The following is a 20,961-nucleotide window of genomic DNA, read 5'->3' as shown; positions in this document are numbered from 1 at the left end:
TCCAGGCGAGGGAAAATATGTGAAATATAAAGTATATATATGCTGACAACTCATTAGGACCCCCGAGAAATGGAAGGTCATGGGGCCCCTCCATGCGCCCACCAATCTGTAACCCACACCAATATTGATGCCCCGCCCACATGCAATAAATCAATATTTTAATACGAATATATAGAAAAACTATTTGTAAAATTGAAAAAAACTTTTTTTTGCAACTTTGGGGATGTCTTTAATCTCTTCACAGCATATTTTACTGTTAAAATGACACATTGGGGATATTTATCAATCAGCCTGAAACCCTAATGTCTGTTTTTTCCCACATCGACCAATCACAGCTCAGCTTTCATATATAAACAAGCTCTTGTAAAGTGAAAGTTTAGCAGTGATGGGTTGCTATGGAAAAAACAGACAATTAGGGTTTCAGGCCATGATAAATATGACCCTTATCTTTATTCTGTGAATCAATATGGTTGCAATGATACCCAGGTTTTGTTTTATTTACTTCTCAGAATTTTACAATAATTATAACTTTTTGTAAAAAAATCAGTATGCCTAAAATTGTGCTATTCTGACCCCTATAACACTCTTATTTTTACGCATATGGCGATGTATGAGGCTTATATTTTGCACTGTGATCTGAAGGTCTTCTAAAAGTGAATAGTGAGTACAGCACTGGATTTTAATACAGGATATTACTCAGGATCAGTACAGGATAAGTAGTGTAACATATGTACACAGTGACCCCACCAGCAGAATAGTGATTACAGCACTGGATTTTAATACAGGATATTACTCATAATCAGTACAGGATAAGTAGTGTAATATATGTACACAGTGACCCCACCAGCAGAATAGTGATTACAGCACTGGAGTATAATACAGGATATAACTCAGGATCAGTACAGGATGAGTAAGGTATGTACACAGTGACTCCACCAGCAGAATAATGAGTGCAGATCTGGAGTATAATACAGGATATAGATCAGGATCAGTACTAGGTAAGTAATGCAATATACAGTATGTACACAGTGATCCAACCAGTGACTATTGGTGGAGTCACTGTGTACAGTGACATAACTTACCCTGTACATGGGTTTATATTGTATACAGCAGAGAAGTGACTGCAGCCCTGGGAGTATTATAGTTATAGATGAAGATCTCACCAGGCTCCTCACATGTTCTCTTCTCTCCAGGCTGATCCAAACGGGCCTTTCGGGCAGAATCATTCCTCTCATGTTGAGCCCCAGTCACATGATCCTTCTCACGGTTCGTTCAGTCACCTTACCCTTCTCCTACCGACCTCTGCCCCCCCCCCCCACATGCACTGGTCACATGATTGTGACATCACCCCAGGTACTTTATCGTCAGCTTTCTGCAGATACAGAGCAGGTCCTGGTCGAGCAATCAATGCTGTTGTAATGTATGTGTGTGTGTGTGTGGGGGGGGGGGGGGGGGGGGACTGCCCAACCAGCCCAACTGCATGATGTAATGATAAAAAGAAAAAAAGGAAAGAAAAATTTTAAAAGATTAAAAAAAGGGTACTGGCAGCTGCGGCTCCCCCCTCAGGCCAACCGAGTGCACGACCTGTCAGTTCGCCCCTGGCTGTACCTTGTTATGAAGAGCAATATTAAGACATTTGAAGAAGTGCATAACAAAGAGACTATGCCCTAGTACAGGAAGGGATGGAACCACTAGAATGAGCATACTTGGATTCATGAAGGCATTCATCTAAGGTGATCAATGACTTCCGGTATACAGAGAGTTATGTCTAGTTTTTATTTGCAGGACAGTAGAGATCTAGCAGCAATAAGAACATGACTAACTACAATGTGGCATTGTCTAGGGGTAATTGAAAACAGAGGTAGGTAAGGAAGCACTGATTCATTTCAAATATCACTGTTCAGATTAAATACGCTTCCCAAAAAATGGGTGGAACATTTCCCCCCACAAAGGGAACTAAGTGCCCTTACAGCAGAGCCTTCCAAACTTTTCATGTTGGTGGAACCCTTTGAAGACCTATCGTGCATCCCACGACACTCGACATGATACTAGCATTAGCATTAGAAATGTAGGTGCTACCCCCTGTGCCATTTCATTCCACCCCTTGATCACCCCTTGTGCCATTTCATTCCCTCCCTTTATGCTATTTAGTTCTGTCTATTTAGTGGCAGCACGGCGGGTATGATGAGTGATGTCCTCCTACGGGGCACTGACAAGTGCTGCTCACAGATTTAAAGTGGCCGTGGCACCGGCTGCCTGTTCAAGAGTAGCAACACGGGCCCTGGCCACTTAAGAACATTGACTGGCAGCAGTGTGCAATATTTCAAGAAGCTCATTTGACCCAGGCAAAGGCCATTGTCCATTGCTCCAATGAGGAGTCAGTGCTCAAGTCCGAGTCCAAGAGCAACATAAAATTTGCATTAATATAAAGAATATGGGATAAAAAAACAAGAAGTAATAACATCTGGCTCTTGTAGACAAGAACTAAATGTCGTGCAGCAGCACGACATGAAAGGCTTCCTTGGGAAACAATGGGTTAGATTGGAGAACTAATTGAAACGTCAGAGTTTGGCAGATTATATCTGGACAAAAGATAACAACAGGTCATTAACATGTAAGTGATAGGTTAATGATATCCCTTCAATGATGCATTCAGGTCTAGCATTCAGGAGTTTAGAAACAATAGCAGTAGTTTTGTTTAATTGACACTCCATTGCAGGGAGTGCATTTCAATCCACCATGGGCAGCCAAGCTTTGTGAGTAGCACTAACATGAGACAAGGTAATGGGTGAAAGCAAGGGAAATAAGAGGGGTACCTAGAGTGAAGGAAAATTTTTTTGAATCCTCGGTTGATTTTGTACATTTGCCCACTGACAAAGGAATGATTAGTCTATAGTTTTAATGGTAAGTTTATTTAAACAATGAGAGAGACAGAAAAACAACAAAAAAATCCAGAATAACGCATTTCAAATAAGTTATGAATTGATTTGCATTTTATTCTTTGAAATAAGTATTTTATTCCTTATCAATCTGCAAGATTTCTGGCTCCCAGGTGTCTTTTATACAGGTAACGAGCTAAGATTAGGAGCACTCTCTTAAAGGGAGTGCCCCTAATCTAAGCTTGTTACCTGTCTATAGAATCAATCAATCAGATCCCAAACTCTCCCCCATGGCCAAGACCAAAGAGCTATCCAAGGATGTCAGGGACAAGATTTTAGAGCTCACATTTTGAAATTCGAATGATCATGAGAACAGAGGGGAATCATCCCAGAACTACACAGGAGGATCTGGTCAATGATCTCAAGGCAGCTGGGACAAAAGTCCCCAAGAAAACAATTGGTAACACACTATGCCATGAAAGACTGAAATCCTGCAGCACATGAACAGCTCCTTGATAAAGAGGTAACGAAACAGCATTGGGGTACAGAGCAGCATCAATAATGGGTAAGCACTCATATTTGAATAGTAGATTCAGGAGGCACTCACCAGATGTGTGCAAAAATCCAAATTCTTTATTGCATGCTGCAGAGATAAAAGCGGACAAGTGTTGACGCAGCACACCAGGGAAAGGTAACAGCTATTTCACGCCTATTACAGGCGCTTCATCAGACCACTCATCTGCTCTCACGTCCAGGTGCTTATAACACCATACCTGTATGACGTCAGAGCAAGGAGCGTTTACAAAAGTCACATAAAATCACAATAATACACCATTGTGAATTAAAAACAGATCACCTGGTAGAAAAAAACAGATATAGAACAAAAAAGCTTGCAAAGGGAATAAAAATATATTACAAAGCCAACAACCTAGGCAGAATGGATGATACTAAATAAACTGACTCAGATCCAGCCGATCATTGAGTCTTAAGTTGCCCTGTGCGTTTGTCTTTAAGATCCATTTAGCCTCACATTGAAGTAGAGCTCTCAGATGATCCAGACCTTCTGTGGTGTGAGCACATTCCAAACCAAAGAAGGTGAGGACACTAATGTCTCCGCTATGTTTGTCTCGGATGTGTTGGATAAGTCTTGGTGAGCCTTTTTGTGTTTTTACCGAATGCACATGCTCATGGAATCTAACATTGAGTGCATCCAATGTAGAACCTGGAGCAGATGCATCGGATCGCATACACCACAAAATTCGTCCCACAACAGATGAAATCTTTAAATTTTACGACAACGCCCCCTAGGGTCAAAAACGTCAGTTGAAATAAACGAGCACCATGAACAATTGCCACATTAGAAATTTCCCGCTGGTGCTGCTTTATTCAACCATCCACTGCCTGAGACCGAAGATACAAACTTGCTATGTACTTATATGTCGCTAACATTTTTACATCTTTTAAAAGTGATGAGAGGTTTACTTTTAGTGTATTCTACTAGATCTGGATCACCTCTCAGGATAGCCCAGTCATGAATAGCTTTTTTTTTTACTTGAGAAGTCATCGGGCTAAACTGAAAGGAGAAACAAGCGTTTTTCCTGAACATTGTTGGAGTGTGGTACTGTGCTCTTATTCTTGCGATACCTCCTCCTGCAGAGTAGCTCATCACGTTTTTGTGTAAACGCTTTATTGAGGGCGGCATCCAGGAGGCGTCTCAGATACCCTCTTCTGGAAAGGTGCTCCTGTAAATCACTAGCCTACAGGAGGAAATCAGAATCTGTTTTATTGATTCTTCGCAATCTCAAAAACTGCCCGTAAGGTACTGCTCTCTTTCAATGGTCCGGATGGTAACTCTGTATCTAGAAAAGTTCTCTTGCGTCAGTTTTAAAGGGGGATTTTAAATTCATGTCATTGACGCTGTTTAGGGTAGAGACGAAGTCAGCAAAAGATGACTCTGTGTCTCCCCAAATGATGAACACATCATCTACAAAGCGTCTGTAGCATGCAATATGTTTCAAAAACCGATTTTTTTCAGAGAAAATATACCTTTTCTCGAAGGCGGCTACATATAGGTTCGCCAGTGTACAAGCTACTGGCGTCCGCATAGCCACTCCGCCCACTTGTGAGTACCATATTGTATCAAAAGAAAAGGTATTATTGGTAAGAATGAAACACAGTGCATCGTAAACAAAATCAATGTCAGCTGAATGCGATCCGATGCACCTGCTCGAGGTTCTACATTGGATGCACTATACGTGCACTCAATGTTAGATTTCGTGAGCATGTGCATTCGGTAAAAACACAAAAAGGCTGACCAAGACTTATACAACACATCCGAGACAAACATAGCAGAGACTTTAGTGTCCTCACCTTCTTCGGTTTGGAACGTGTTCACACCACAGAAGGTTTGGATCGTCAGAGAGCTCTACTTCAATGTGAGGCTAAATGGATCTTAAAGACAAACACACAGGGCAACTTAGGACTCAATGATCGGCTGGATCTGAGTCCGTTTATTTAGTACCATCCATTCTGCCTTGGTAGTTCGTTTTGCAATATATTTTTATTCCCTTTGCAAGCTTTTTTGTTCTATATCTGTTTTTTTCTACCAGGTTATCTTTTTTTAATACACAATGGTGTATTATTGTGATTTTATGTGACTTTTGTAAACGCCCCTTACTCTGACGTCACACAGGTAGGGTGTTATAAGCTCCTGGACGTGAGAGCAGAGGCGTGGTCTGATGAAGCACCTGTAATAGGTGTGAAATAGTTGTTACCTTTCCCTGGTGTGCTGCGTCCACACTTGTCCACTTTTATCTCTGCACCATGAAATAAAGAATTTGGATTTTTGCACCTACGGTGGTGAGGGCCTCTGAATCTACTATTCAAGTCTGCTTCTATGAACTTTGCCTTTGCGGGATTGTGCCCCCAGAATCAGGATTGTTGCATATGTGGTACACCTGTTGCCCCCTGCTACCACATGTTGTAAAGAGGTGTGGGAAAGCTGAGTTTGGACCAAGCTGTGCTGGCCTGTTCTATCTTGTGATTTTACTTATGCACCTTATGACTCTTCATCATGCAATTTACTTTTTCCCAGTAGCATTGGTGCTTTATTGAAATGAGAGTGGGATGTTTACCAGCGCAAATTTTAGCACTGATGCTGGGATAGCAATTTCTTAACCTCTTAAGGACGCAGGGCGTACCTGTACACCCTGCGCCCGGTCCCGGTATATAACGCCGGGTCATGTCGTCGGTCCCGGTGGCTAATGAAAGCTGGGCCCAGGGCTAATAGCGTATGGCACCGATCGTTGTGCCACCCGCTGTTAACCCTTTAGACACAGCGTTCAAAGTTGATTGCTGCGTCCAAAATGAAAGTAAAAGCTTTCCAGCAGCTCAGTCTGGCTGATCGGGACCATCGCGGTGAAATCGCGATGTTCCGATCAGCTAGAATGCAAGCGGAGGGTGCCTTACCTGCCTCCGTCACGTCCGATCGGCGATTGATTGCTGCAACCCTGAGATCCAGGCTTGAGCAATCGACTGCTAATAACAGTGATCATCTCCATGTTAAAGGGGTATTCCAGGATTTTTTTTATTTGACTATGCTACAGGGGCTGTAACGTTAGTGTAGTTCATAATTCAGTGTCTGTACCTGTGTGTGACGGTTTTCTCACAATTCTTCTGTTATTTTCACTCCAATATTTATTTTTAACAATATACAAAATGACTGTTGTCTCAGATTTTTCCCAGCTTGCAATGCGGCCAAGACCTGACTCCCTAATCAGCTGATGACAGGGAGCCTGTCTGCTTCAATGGGTGGAGGGATCACTTGGTGGGAGAGAGATCAATCTGCAACAGCTGTAGGCACCCTGATTGAAAACCACACTGATTTGAATGGATGCAGCTCATTTATGTTTCAATGGGTGGGGTGGCTGATGTGTGGGAGGGGGGAAGATGGAATTGCGGGATTTGTAGTCTAAAAAGGAAAAGTCAAACAGGAAATACAAGTTCACAAACAGCTAGCCACAGTATTATGGTAATCTCACATCATAGCCATCTAGCCCCAAGACAAGTGCAGATCCTTCCTAAGCATACCCATTACTGCCTGCCAGGTATGTACAAAAATCACCTTATGGTGGATAACCCCTTTAATGCATGGGGCTGATCTGTGTATAAGATTGGTATGTGCAGTGCTATATCCACTAGAGGGGGCTATAACACTGCATAAAAAAAGTATTGCATTTTTTTTTATAAAGACCATTCAACCCCTTCCCTAATAAAAGTAAAAATCACCCCCTTTTCCCATTTAAAAAAAACCCAGTGTAAATAAAAATAAACATATTGCCGCGTGTGAAAATGTCCGAACTAAGAAAATATATTGTTAATTAAACCACACGGTCAATGGCGTATGCGCAAAAAAATTCCAAAGTCCAAAACAGCATATTTTGGTCACTTTTTATTTCATGAAAAAAAGAATAAAAAGCGATCAAAAAGTCCGATCAACACAAAAATGGTACCGATAAAAACTTCAGATCATGGCGCCAAAAAATTTGCCCTCATAACGGCCCGTAAACAGAAAAATATAAAAGTTATAGAAGGTGTACCATTGGAGGCGTTGATAGATACAGGGTGACAAGTGTCTATTATACCTAAAAACGTTTTCTATCAACATTGAGATGCTAGTTTATTGTGTGAACCAGAGGATTTTAACTTCAGAGTAGTTGCGGGTAATGGGCAACCAGTCCCCAGACATGGATACTGGAAGCCAACCATTCAGTTGGGAGAGCATGTACTTAGCAGGCAGGGAGTGATTGTAACTAATGTGACAGATAAGGGGTCTGCTGAGTTTATCTTGAACAAAGAAGTCGCAGACGGCACTCACGGAACAGCAAGAAGTTTTATTCGGGATCGCTGGTCCACGCAACAAGAACGCCAGGTAAGTCGAACGGTTTCGCTCTACGCAGAGCGCTTACACGTGACCTCTGACATCAATTAACCCCTCCCCCCTTAAATACATGAAGCAGGTAATACAAAAATAGAAAAATAGACATTACAGGGTTAAAAGCACAAATATTATGTACAATGTAGGGAGACTAGCATAAGTACTTACTAACTTGCTCTAACAGCGCCTTTTAACATGTGACACGAACAGGAATTATGTATTATAATATTAACGCTAGGTGTGAACATAGATCCTATGCTAACAACTTATACCTGCACTATGGAAATACATTAAGATCCTCTCGTAAGTTTAAACCTAACGGTCCTATGGCATCTGTGAGTATAATCATTTCAGTTTATTTTTGTAAAAGTAATTTGTGTCTGTCTCCACCATATTTTAAAGGTGCGCACCTTTAAAATATGGTGGAGGGGTTAATTGATGTCAGAGGTCACGTGTAAGCGCTCTGCGTAGCGCGAAACCGGTCGACTTACCTGGCGTTCTTGTTGCGTGGACCAGCGATCCCGAATAAAACTTCTTGCTGTTCTGTGAGTGCCGTCTGCGACTTCTTTGTTTAAGTTATACTACGCTTATGCTTATGGCGGACTGAGCACCGGATTAGTGGCATTCTAGGACCTGACGGTGTAGTGATCCAGAATACTCCAGCAGTACTGTGAGTGCGGCAGTGCCGACGTTTTCCTTCTCCATGTGCTTGGTTCTGCTGAGTTTATATTGGGGATAAACATTACAAAATACTGCTTTGTTGAAATAGTAGATGTTTTGCATGCCTCTCTTTCCCATGTGTCCACTTCAGGCCATCGGGCTGTGCAGCACCACTTGAAAGTTCTGCAAGTGGAGTGGAAGTTTGCCAACAAGCAAGGTGAAATTTGCAGAGTTAGAGTACAAGACACCAGGTTGGTGACCTTGCAACCCAACACAGAGACTATCATCTGGTGTGCGCATGCCGGAGTCAAGAATAGAGACTATCAAGCCCTGTTGAAGCCTCTGCAACTAGAAGACCACCCTCTTGTTAGAGCTGTGAGAAGCCTTGCCACTGTTACCAACAGAATAGTTCCAGTCCGGTTAGTCAACTTGTCTGATCTACTGTTTTACCCAAATACACCCCAGTAGCCCTGTTGCATCTCATGGAGCCGAAGGACATCTTAACAAAGCGTAAAGTGGCCCGACAGTCCAAGTGGCTGAAGGATCCAGTACGAGTCCCCCCGAGCCCTGGTGGGCACAACTCCAAGTTGAAGATGACACTACCAGAGTGGATAAGCCAGGATGGGTGGTTCTGTCAGCAGGCGTTTAAGAGCTCGGAACGCTGTCTCATGCTCTTCGGCCCATTCAGCAGGTAATCTTCCATTTCAGTTCTCCTTTGCCGTACCCCGTAAGTGAGGTGTGAGGGGTTCTGCAATCTGGGCAAAACGGGGAATGAAGAGGCAGTAGTAGCCAACAAATCTTAGGAAGCTCCTGACATCTTTCACCGTGCGAGGGGTAGGCCAGTTCTTGACAACTTCCACCTTTTCAGGATTGGGCTGGACTCTCTCGGTGCTGACAATATGACCTGAGGTTTAAGCAAGTGACACTTTGACGGGATGGTGTTTCCCTGTAGCTTTCCTGCCATCTCAGGCAGTGTCCCTCAGAGTCCCCAGGGCCCCCTGCAGTTGTTTCCCCCATGTAAATATGTTGTGTATTATATTATGTGTTGTATCTTTAACTAGCTGAGTACCCAGCATTGCCCGGTTTTTCCTTCCTAATCCAAGGAGGAAGCTTTTGACTTCATATCCCGACCTCCTATCCCGACCTCCTATCCCGTCCTCCTATCTCGACCTCCTATCCCGACCTCATATGCCTTCCTTATATCCTGTCCTCCTATCTCGACCTCCTATCTCGACCTCCTATCCCGACCTCCTATCCCGACCTCCTATCCCGACCTCCTATTCCGTCCTCCTATTCCATCCTCCTACCTTGACCTCCTATACCGACCTCCTATCCCGACCTCCTATCCCATCCTCCTATCTCGACCTCCTATCCCGACCTCCTATCCCATCCTCATATCCTGACCTCCTATCTCGACCTCCTATCCCGACCTCTTATCCCATCCTCATATCGCGTTCTGATATCCCGTCCTCCTATCTCGACCTCCTATCTTGACCTCCTATCCCGACCGGTAATATGTGAACCAGGTATTGAAATATCTCCAGCCGTACGGAATTTATGTGGGAATATACATTTCCCATTGATTTGCATGGGACTTTAACCTCTTAAGGACCCAGGGCGTATGGATACGCCCTCACACCCTGGGCCTTAAGGACCCAGGGCGTATCCATACGCCCTGGCGTTTTCCGGTCTCTGCCGCGCGCCGGGCAGAGATCGGAACTGGATGCCTGCTGAAATCCTTCAGCAGGCATCCAGGGCAAACGCCGAGGGGGGCCATGTAGGCCCCCCATGTCAGCGATCGCCGCAAATCGCAAGGGAAATCGCCCTTGCGATCTGCGGCGATACCGGGCTGATCGGGTCTCTGGGACCCGACCGCCCGGTAATTTCGCATGATCCCGGCTGTCACAGACAGCCAGGACCATGCTAAAGAATAGGAGCGAGGTGGCAAGCCTGCCACCTCCTCCTATACCCTGCGATCTGTCGGTTAGTTAACCGACCAATCGCAGGAGGGGGGGTGGTTACTTCCTCCCGTCCTGCCCGGCCCCTGAAAGTCCGGAGAGGACGGGAGGAAGACTGGAGGACGCGGCGGGGGATGGGGGAGTGCTGGGGACCGGCCCCAGTACTTACCTCGTCCCTGAAGACCCGGATCCTGGCGGCGGAGACGGCGGCGGCGGCGACAGGTGAGTGGATCTTCAGCCGCGGTCGGGCCCTTTATAGCAATGCACGTCGCCGTAAAGCGACATGCATTGCTGTAATGGGACCCTGTAAACTACAACTCCCAGCATGCCCAGACAGCCCTTGGCATCTGGGCATGCTGGGAGTTGCAGTTTTGCAACATCTGGAGGTCCACAGTTTGGAGACCACTGTGTCCTTCCAGATGTTGCAAAACTACACATCCTCAGCATGCCCTTACTGTCCAGGCATGCTGGGAGTTGTAGTTCTGTAACATCTGGCCCTTCAGATGTTGCAGAACTACAACTCCCAGCATGCCTGGACAGTTTTGGCATACTGGGAGTTGTAGTTTTGCAACATCTGGAAGGGCACAGATTGGGAACCACTGTATTAGTGGTCTGCAAACTGTAGTCCCCCAGATGTTGCAAAACTACAACTCCAAGCATGCTGGTAGTTGTAGTTCGGCAACATCTGGCTCTAAAGATGTTGCCAACTACTACTCCCAGCATGCTTGAGAATGTTTGGGAGTTGTGGTTTTGCAACAACTGGAGGCACACTGGTTGGGAAACATTGTTTCCTAACTCAGTGTTTCCCAACCCGTGTGCCTCCAGCTGTTGTAAAACTATAACTACCAGCATGCACTGATGCTGGGAGTTGTAGTTTTTCAACAGCTGCAGGTCCCCCCCTTGTGAATGTACAGGGTACATTCACATGGGCAGGGGCTTACAGTGAGTATCAGGCTGCAAGTTTGCGATGCAGCAAATTTTGCGCGGCAGCTCAAACTCGCTGTAACCCCCCGCCCATGTGACTGTACCCTAAAAACACTACACTACACTACACTACTAACACAAAATAAAATAAAAAGTAAAAAACACTACATATACACATACCCCTACACAACCCCCCTCCCCTCCCCAATAAAAATGAAAAACGTCTGGTACGCCACTGTTTTCAAAATGGAGCCTCCAGCTGTTGCAAAACAACAACTCCCAGTATTGCTGGACAGCCGTTGACTGTCCAAGCATGCTGGGAGTTTTGCAACAGCTGGAGGCACCCTGTTTGGGAATCACTGGCATAGAATACCCCTATGTCCACCCCTATGCAAATCCCTAATTCAGGCCTCAAATGCACATGGCGCTCTCACTTTGGAGCCCTGTCGTATTTCAAGGCAACAGTTTAGGGTCACATATGGGGTATTGCCGTACTCGGGAGAAATTGCCTAACACATTTTGGGGGGCTTTTTCTCCTTTCACCCCTTATGAAAATGTGAAGTTGGGGTCTACACCAGCATGTTAGTGTAAAAAAATAAATTTTTTACACTAACATGCTGGTGTTGCTCTATACTTTTCATTTTGACAAGAGGTAAAAGGGAAAAAAGCCCCCCAAAATTTGTAATGCAATTTCTCCCGAGTACGGAGATACCCCATATGTGGGCGTAAAGTGCTCTGGGGGCGCACAACAAGACCCAGAAGGGAGAGTGCACCATGTACATTTGAGGTGATTTGCACAGGGGTGGCTGATTGTTACAGCGTTTTTGACAAACGCAAAAAAAACAAAACCCCACATGTGACCCCATTTTGAAAACTACACCCCTCACGGAATGTAATAAGGGGTGCAGTGAGAATTTACATCCCACTGGTGTCTGACAGATCTTTGGAACAGTGGGCTGTGCAAATTAAAAATGTTGTACAGACCACTGTTCCAAAGATCTGACAGACACCAGTGAGGGTAAATGCTCACTGTACCCCTTGTTACGTTCCTCAAGGGGTCTAGTTTCCAAAATGGTATGCCATGTGGGGGTTATTTTGCTGTCCTGGCACCATAGGGGCTTCCTAAATGCGACATCCCCCCCCCGAGCAAAATTTGCTCTCAAAAAGCCAAATATGACTCCTTCTCTTCTGAGCATTGTAGTTCGCTCGTAGTGCACTTCAGGTCAACTTATGGGGTACCTCCATACTCAGAAGAGATGGGGTTTCAAATTTTGGGGGGTATTTTTTGCTATTAATCCTTGCAAAAATGTGAAATTTGGGGGGGAAACACCCATTTTAATTACATTTTTTTTTATTTTTTTTACGTATGCAAAAGTCGTGAAACCCGTGTGGGGTATTAAGGCTCACTTAATTCCTTATTACATTCCTCAAGGGGTCTAGTTTCCAAAATGGTATGCCATGTGGGTATTTTCTGCTGTCCTGGCACCATAGGGGCTTCCTATATGGGACATGCCCCCGAGCAAAATTTTCTCTCAAAAAGCCAAATATGACTCCTTCTCTTCTGAGCATTGTAGTTCGCCTGTAGTGCACTTAAGGTCAACTTATGGGGTACCTCCATACTCAGAAGAGATGGGGTTACACATTTTGGGGGGTATTTTCTGCTATTAACCCTTGCAAAAATGTGAAATTTGGGGGGAACACACATTTTAGTGAAATTTTATTTTATTTTTTTACATATGCAAAATTCGTGAAACACATGTGGGGTATTAAGGCTCACTTAAATCCTTGTTACATTCCTCAAGGGGTCTTGTTTCCAAAATGGTATGGCATGTGTTTTTTTTTTTGCTGTTCTGGCACCATAGGGGCTTCCTAAATGCAACATGCCCCCTAAAAACCATTTCAGAATAACGTACTCTCCAAAATCCCCTTGTCGCTCCTTCGGTTCTGAGCCCTCTACTGCGCCCGCCGAACACTTTACATAGACATATGAGGTATGTGCTTACTCGAGAGAAATTGGGCTACAAATATAAGTATACATTTTCTCCTTTTACCCCTCATAAAAATTCAAAAATTGGGTCTACAAGAACATGCGAGTGTAAAAAATGAAGATTGTGAATTTTCTCCTTCACTTTCCTGCTATTCCTGTGAAACCCCTAAAGGGTTAAAAGGCTGACAGAATATCATTTTGTATACTTTTGGGGGTGCAGTTTTTATAATGGGGTCATTTGTGGGGTATTTCTAAGATGAAGACCCTTCAAATCCACTTCAAACCTGAACTGGTCCCTGAAAAATAGGGAGTTTGGAAATTTTGTGAAAAATTGGAAAATTGCTGCTGAACTTTGAAGCCCTCTGGTGTCTTCCAAAAGTAAAAACTTGTCAATTTTATGATGCAAACATAAAGTAGACATATTTTATATGTGAAAAAAAAATTAAAATATTTTGAATATCCATTTTCCTTACAAACAGAGAGCTTCAAAGTTAGAAAAATGCAAAATTTTCAAATTTTTCCTAAAATTTTCAAATTTTTCACCAAGAAAGGATGCAAGTTACAATTTTTTTTACCACTATGTTAAAGTAGAATATGTCACGAAAAAACAATCTCGGAATCAGAATGATAACTAAAAGCATTCCAGAGTTATTAATGTTTAAAGTGACAGTGGTCAGATGTTCAAAAAATGGCCGGGTCCTAAGGTGTAAAATGGCTGGGTCCTTAAGAGGTTAAACAAAACCCTCACAAATGGGGGTAGTTAAGGGTTGACTTAACTATCCTATATTTAAAGTGGACATATACATAACATGTGACCAAGTATTATCGAAATATCTCCAGCTGTTTGAAAGTAATGCAGTAACCCGTATTTCCCATAAACTTGTATGGGACTTTAAACAAAAAACCCAACCCTGGCAAATTGGGTTGAGTAAGGGTTAAATCACCTATCCTATGTTTGTTGTTGACATATAAGTAACATGTGTGCCAAGTTTCATGTTTATATCGACGGGATGCTGGAACATACACACACACATACACACACACACACACACATACACACACACACACATTGGGGGAGATTTATCAAAGGATTTAGACTGTTTTTTCCTGTCTAAATTTGTCGCACAGAAAGTCGCAGTCTAAATATGTGCGACTTTTCTGGACTTTTGCTGTAGAGGATTTTTAGAACATGATGCATGCAAGTCTATTTTAGACGGAAATGCATTGATAAATGCATTGGTGCTGAATTTATCAAGTGCGACTTTTGTGCGACAAGTCACATCTGCCCAAAATACGCTGAAATGTCAGACCATGTTGGAGCAGGTCTAAATGCAGTTTAAGCTGTAGACCCTGAAGTCTGAGCACAGAATTTATCAAGGGCTGTGAGACCTTTCATAAATTAGGAGCACAATAGACAGAAGACTACCACTTACGCTGGTCTATAAGCATAACCAGAATAGACTAGATTAGTAAATGTCCCCCATTGAGTTTCATATATATAGATAAATGTACCATGTGATTGTTATCCAGGAGGTATTTGTGATCAGCTGACCACAAAGGTGACCTATGGGCTCCCTGCTACTCTCCCCCATATAAACCCCTGGTGGAGCTAGCTTCTTTCTCTTGTCCCTGAGGTCCACTGCAGTCAAGTCGTCTTAGTGTGTGTGTCCAGAACATTGGAGGCCTTAAAGGGGTACTCCGGCGCTTAGACATCTTATGCCCTATCCAAAGGATGGCGGATAAGATGTCTGATTGCGGGGGTCCCGCCTCTGATTGCGGGGGTCCCGCGTGTTCACTCCGGGTCTGATTACTGTCGATCACGGGGACGGAGCATTGTAACGCCACGGCTCCGCCCCCGTGTGACAAGCGTGACGGCACATGGGGCGGAGCTGTGACGTTGCAATGCTCCGTCCCAGTGATCGACAGTAATCAGACCTGGAGCGAAAACATTCCGGAGACTGATTCTAACGGGGTGCGGCGTGCAAGATCACGGGGGTCCCCAGTGGCGGGACCCCCGCGATCAGGCATCTTATCCCCTCACTAAATTCTCCTGTCTACTACAAGTTCCAGCAAACCTGCGAGGTCTCTGTGTCACTGGTCATCTCCTTGGGCCCTGGCTGTACTGCATAGACTGTACCATCTGTCTACCCTCAGTAAAGCTACCGTTGTCTGTAACTTGGCATCGTTGTCTTCAATGCTCCATGCCTAGGATCTAGCGGTAAACCTTCGGGTGGTTAAGGCTAAACCGCGCCCTGGATTCACAAACACAAGGGGTTAATACCATCTGCCCCTAGGGCAACAACATCTGCCCTGCACCACACACCCTGCCACCGTTACAACAAGAGAAACTTGACAAATGAAAGTTGAGCTCTAATTGGTTGATATGGGCAATACAGGCACATTTTTATTTCATGCAGATTAATGCATCTTGGCCTTTGCATGCACATATTGCCTTTCACTGTCCTTTGCTTTCTTTGTAACCTTTACCTGCCACTAGATGTCAGCACAATCTCACAATCCTCAGTATCTTGTCAGATGCCACACGTTCACATTTACAATGTCTTTAGTATAATTCATATTCCAGAAAATTTTTACAGCAGTGCTGCAAGCAAGAAAAGATCATTAACATTTGATTTAACAAGTTTGATGTCGATTAGCAAACTGTTAGGCCACGTTCCCATTTGTATGTGAGGATACGGCCTTAAAAGAAAACAATTTCATTCATCTAAAAAATCATTACTTCCGTGCTGGGAAGGGGAAGTCATCATCACCTCAGATGAGAAAATATGTCATACCTTTATGCCATCAGATAATAAGGCAGAACTATAAAAACCAGCAAGATTAATCATGCAAATGTTCTTTTACCCTGAAACACTTGCCATTTTATCATTTAGCATTAGTGTTGCTCGCGAATATTCGCAATGCGAATTTTATTCGCAAATATCGCATATTCGCGAATTTGCGAATTTAGCACTATATATTCGTAATTACGAATATTGTTTTTTTTTTTCACAGTACACATAACAGTGATCACCCCTCTCTGCTTCCAGCTTGTGTGGTCTAAAGAAAGCTCTAATACTACTGTGTGAGACTGGCGTACGAATTTTCGCATATGGGAAAACTTGCATATGCAAATTTTTGCTTATGCAAATTTCTCGCATATGGTAATTTTAGCACATGCAAATTTTTGTTTATGCTCATTTTCACGTATGCAAAAATATAACGCAAATATTACGAATATGCGAATTTAGCGAATATATGACGAATATTCGTCCATATATACGCAAAATATCGCGAATTCAAATATGGCCTATGCTGCTCAACACTAGTCAACACGCGCTATCTGGCCAGCGAGCCAGGGCCCCGTACAGGAGATCACGGGGCCCGCCAGCGGTCGGACCCCCGCAATCTGAAACTTATCCCCTATCCTTGGGATAAGGGATGTTTTTCAACACTGGACTACTCCTTTAATGGCCTCCAAAATGAAGTTCCTCTGATGTATGGGCCTCAAGGGATCTTCCACTAAAAAAGATCACACAGCTTCCACTCCTCTGTCATGTGGTATGTTACTATATAATGAAGCAACATCTAGTGTTGCCCACATATAGTCCTCTTCCCGTATGATATCTTTCAATAGGGTTAATAAACGCCCTTTTATTTCTGAGATATGCTGGTAAAGACACCACACATTTCTGTAACTGATGGTCTATATATTCAGATAAACATCTGGCAACTATTGGACGACCAGGTGGTTTTTTATTCGGTTTTTATGTACCTTAGGTAGAAAATAAAAATAAGGTACATTTGGGTTGGGGTTAAATATATATCATGTTTTTCCCTCTTAAAGGGGTACTACGCACCAAGACATCTTATGCCCTCTCCAAAGGACCCCTGTGATCTCGGTTGCGGCACCCTTACTCTGTGCGTAATGACGGGTGATACAGGGGCCAGAACATCGGCATAGCCATTGACTGTCCTGGCATGCTGGGAGTTTTGGTACAGCTGGAGACACCCTATTTGGGAAGCACTGCCGTAGGGTAATTTGGTGGTGGATGCAAATCCCTAATTTAGGCCTCAAATGCACATGGTGTTCTTTCACTTTGGAGCCCTCTCATATTTCAAGGCAACAGTTTTGGGTTACAAATTTTTTTTCTCTTCTTTTACCCCTTAAGAAAAGGTAAATTTGGGGTCTACACCAGCATGTTAGTGTAAACAGAGTGTACCATATACATTTGAGGCCTAAACTGGTGATTTGCACAGGGGTGGTTGGTAGTTACAGCAGTTCTGACATAAACATAAAAAACACCCATATGTGACCCCCATTTTGAAAACTACACCCCTCACGTAAAGTAACAAGGGGTATAGGGAGCCTTAACATCCCACAGGTGTTTGACAAATTTTAGTTAAAGTTGGAAGTGAAAATAAAAACAATTATATTTTTTTTCCCTAAAATGCTGTTGTTACCCCAATTTTATCATTTTCACAAGGGATAATAGGAGAAAAGCCCCGCAAAATTTGTAACCCCATTTCAGAAAATACCCCACATGTGGATGTAAAGTGGTCTGCGGGTTAACTACAGGGCTCAGAAGAGAAGGAGCACCATTGGGCTTTTGGAGAGAGAATCTGGCTGAAATTGAAGGCCATGTGCGTTTAGGCCTCCATGGTGCCAGAACAGTGACCCCCCCCCCCCAGATGTGACCCCATTTTGGAAACTACACCCCTAATAAGAAGTGCAGTGAGCATTTACATCTCACAGGTGTCTGATAGATTTTTTTGAGCAGTGGTCTGTCAAAATAAAAATTTTTCATTTGCACAGCCCACTATTTCAAAGATCTGTCAAATGCCAGTGGGGTTTAACCCCTTAAGGAACCAGCCCATTTTCACCTTAAGGACCCAGCCATGTTTTGCACATCTGACCACTGTCACTTTAAGCATTAATAACTCTGGGATGCTTTTACTTTTCATTCTGATTCTGAGATTGTTAGTGGTAAATTTTTGTTGCGGCTTGCATCATTTCTTGGTGAAAAATTCCTAAATTTGATGAAAAAATCGAAAATTTTGCATTTTTCTAACTTTGAAGCTCTCTGCTTGTAACAAAAACAGACATTCCAAATAAATTATATATTGATTCACATATACAATATGTCTACTTTATATTTTCATTATAAAGTTGACAGGTTTTTTCTTTTGGAAGACATCAGAGGGCTTCAAAGTTCTGCAGCACTTTTCCAATTTTTCACAAAATTTTCTAAATTGGAATTTTTCAGGGACCAGACTTGAAGGGCCTTCATATTAGAAATACCCCACAAATGACCCCATTATAAAAACTGCGCCCCTCAAAGTATCCAAAATGACATTTGGATAAGTGTGTTAACCCTTTAGATGTTTCACAGGAATAGCAGCAAAGTGAAGGAGGAAATTCAAAATCTCCATTTTTTACACTCGCATGTTCTGGTAGACCCAGTTTTTGAATTTTTACAAGGGGTAATAGGAGAAAAAGCCCCCCAAAATTTCTCTAGAGTAAGGAAATACCTCATATGTGTATGTAAAGTGTTCGGCTGGTGCAGTAGAGGGCTCAGAAGGGAAAGAGCAACAATAGGATTTTGGAGAGTGAATTTTTGCTGAAATGGTTTTTGGGGGGCATGTCACATTTTGGAAGCCCCTATGGTGCCAGAACAGCAGAAAACCCCCACATGGCATACCATTTTGGAAACTACACCCCTCAAGGCACGTACCAAGGGGTCCAGTGAGCCTTAACACCCCACAGGTCTTTGATGACTTTTCGTAAAATTCGGATGTGTAATGAAAAAAAAAAAAAAAAAGTGAATTTACTTCCAGGCAGTGGAAGAGAGGTGGTTGTGATAAATATAAAGCAAATACACTATGTTGAGCTAGCAACAGTTTTTCTGTATACAAGAGTGTGAAGCATACAAGTGAGTGAGTATAAAAGTGAGGGGACTTAAAATTAAGGGACTTTAAATTCAGGAAGTTTAAATTGAAATATTTGATTTTTTTTCTTTTCTGTTAAGTTTTTGCAATCCCCAAATCTAGTATGACCTCCATGTTGGAAAAGGCAGTCCAGTGTGCATCTTGCACAATGTATGCAATCCTTGAACAACAGTTTGAGGGTGCATATTGTTGTGCGAGATGTGTGCGAGTTGCTCATTTGGAAGCCCAGATCCTTGATCTAGAGGAGCAACTGGCAACACTGAGATGCATTGACAACCCGGAGAGGAGTCTCCAGCTCACTGAGCAGGTACTCTCTGGGGTAGAGGTGGGGGAGGATAGTGGGACGGAGGTGCAGGACAGTCAGGCAGTTAGCTGGGTTACAGTTAGAAAACGGGGTAGAGGGAAAAGTGTCAGGGAGGCTAGTCCTTAACTGGCACACCCCAACAAGTTTGCCCTGTTGGCAGATGAGGGGGATGCCATTTCAGGGCTAGCGGTACTGCAGCAGTACTCTGCCTCTGACCGCCAGGGGGGTGTCTGCTCCAGTAAGGAGGGAGGGAGGAGAACAGGGCAGGCCAGACAGGTACTGGTAGTGGGGGACTCAATTATTAGGGGGACAGACAGGGCGATCTGTCACAAAGACCGGGATAGCCGAACAGTGTGTTGTCTTCCTGGCACTCGAGTTGGGCACATCACGGATCGGATTGACAGGTTGCTGGGTGGGGCTGGAGAAGACCCAGCAGTCATGGTACATATTGGCACCAATGACAAAGTAAGAGGTAGATGGAATGTCCTTAAAAAGGATTTCAGGGACTTAGGCTGCAAGCTTAAGGCAAGGACCTCCAAGGTAGTATTTTCTGAAATATTACCTGTATTACGAGCCACACCAGAGAGGCAGCAGGAGATTAGGGAGGTAAACAAGTGGCTCAGAAGCTAGTGTAGGAAGGAGAGGTTTGGGTTCATGGAGAACTGGGCCGACTTCGACTTTAAAGGAAACAGGTTTCTGACTATAGCTAAAGACAATTATCTGTCCCAAATGGTGCAGGGCCCGACCAGAGGAGGCTCCCTACTAGACTTAATATTTCCCAACGTACTGTACCTGACAGAGTAAATAATGTGCAAGTAGATGGACACCTAGGAAATAGTGATCATAATTTAATACATTATAACTTGATCTTCAATAAGGGAATCTCTCGAGGGGCCACAAAAACAATGAACTTTCGGAAGGCAAAGTTCGATCAACTCAGAGAAGCTCATAACAATATAAAATGGGATAATGTCCTCAAAAAGAACAATACTGACACTAAATGGGAGACTTTTAAAAATATCTAAAATTTTCACTGTAAGATGTATATACTTTATGGGAATAAAAGGGTCAGAAATAAAAGAAAACCAATATGGATGAATAAAAATTTTAAGGGGGCAATAAATGACAAAAATAAAGCATTTCAATTACTAAAACAGGACAGTAGTGAAGAAGCATTAACTCCTTGGGGACGACACTTAACCCCTTAAGGACCAGGCCATTTTACACCTTAAGGACCAGAGCGTTTTTTGCAATTCTGACCACTGTCACTTTAAACATTAATAACTCTGGAATGCTTTTAGTTATTATTCTGATTCTGAGATTGTTTTTTCGTGACATATTCTACTTTAACTTAGTGGTAACAT

The 20,961-nt window shown here is 43.3% G+C and overlaps 1 protein-coding gene across 1 annotated transcript in view; it reads left to right on the top strand.

Annotated features, from left to right (window-relative positions):
• Positions 1-8,943, top strand: part of DBX2 (developing brain homeobox 2) — a 28,440-nt gene extending 19,497 nt beyond the window's left edge. Inside the window, exon 5 of the mRNA XM_056569873.1 lies at positions 8,627-8,943. Within this exon, the coding sequence (XP_056425848.1) occupies positions 8,627-8,943 (317 nt within the window). The remainder of the gene's footprint in view (positions 1-8,626) is intronic.
• Positions 8,944-20,961: the final 12,018 nt, after the last annotated feature.

The sequence above is a fragment of the Hyla sarda genome, chromosome 4, assembly GCF_029499605.1.
Source record: "Hyla sarda isolate aHylSar1 chromosome 4, aHylSar1.hap1, whole genome shotgun sequence".
NCBI lineage: Eukaryota > Metazoa > Chordata > Amphibia > Anura > Hylidae > Hyla > Hyla sarda.
This window is presented reverse-complemented; position numbering and strand designations above follow the sequence as displayed.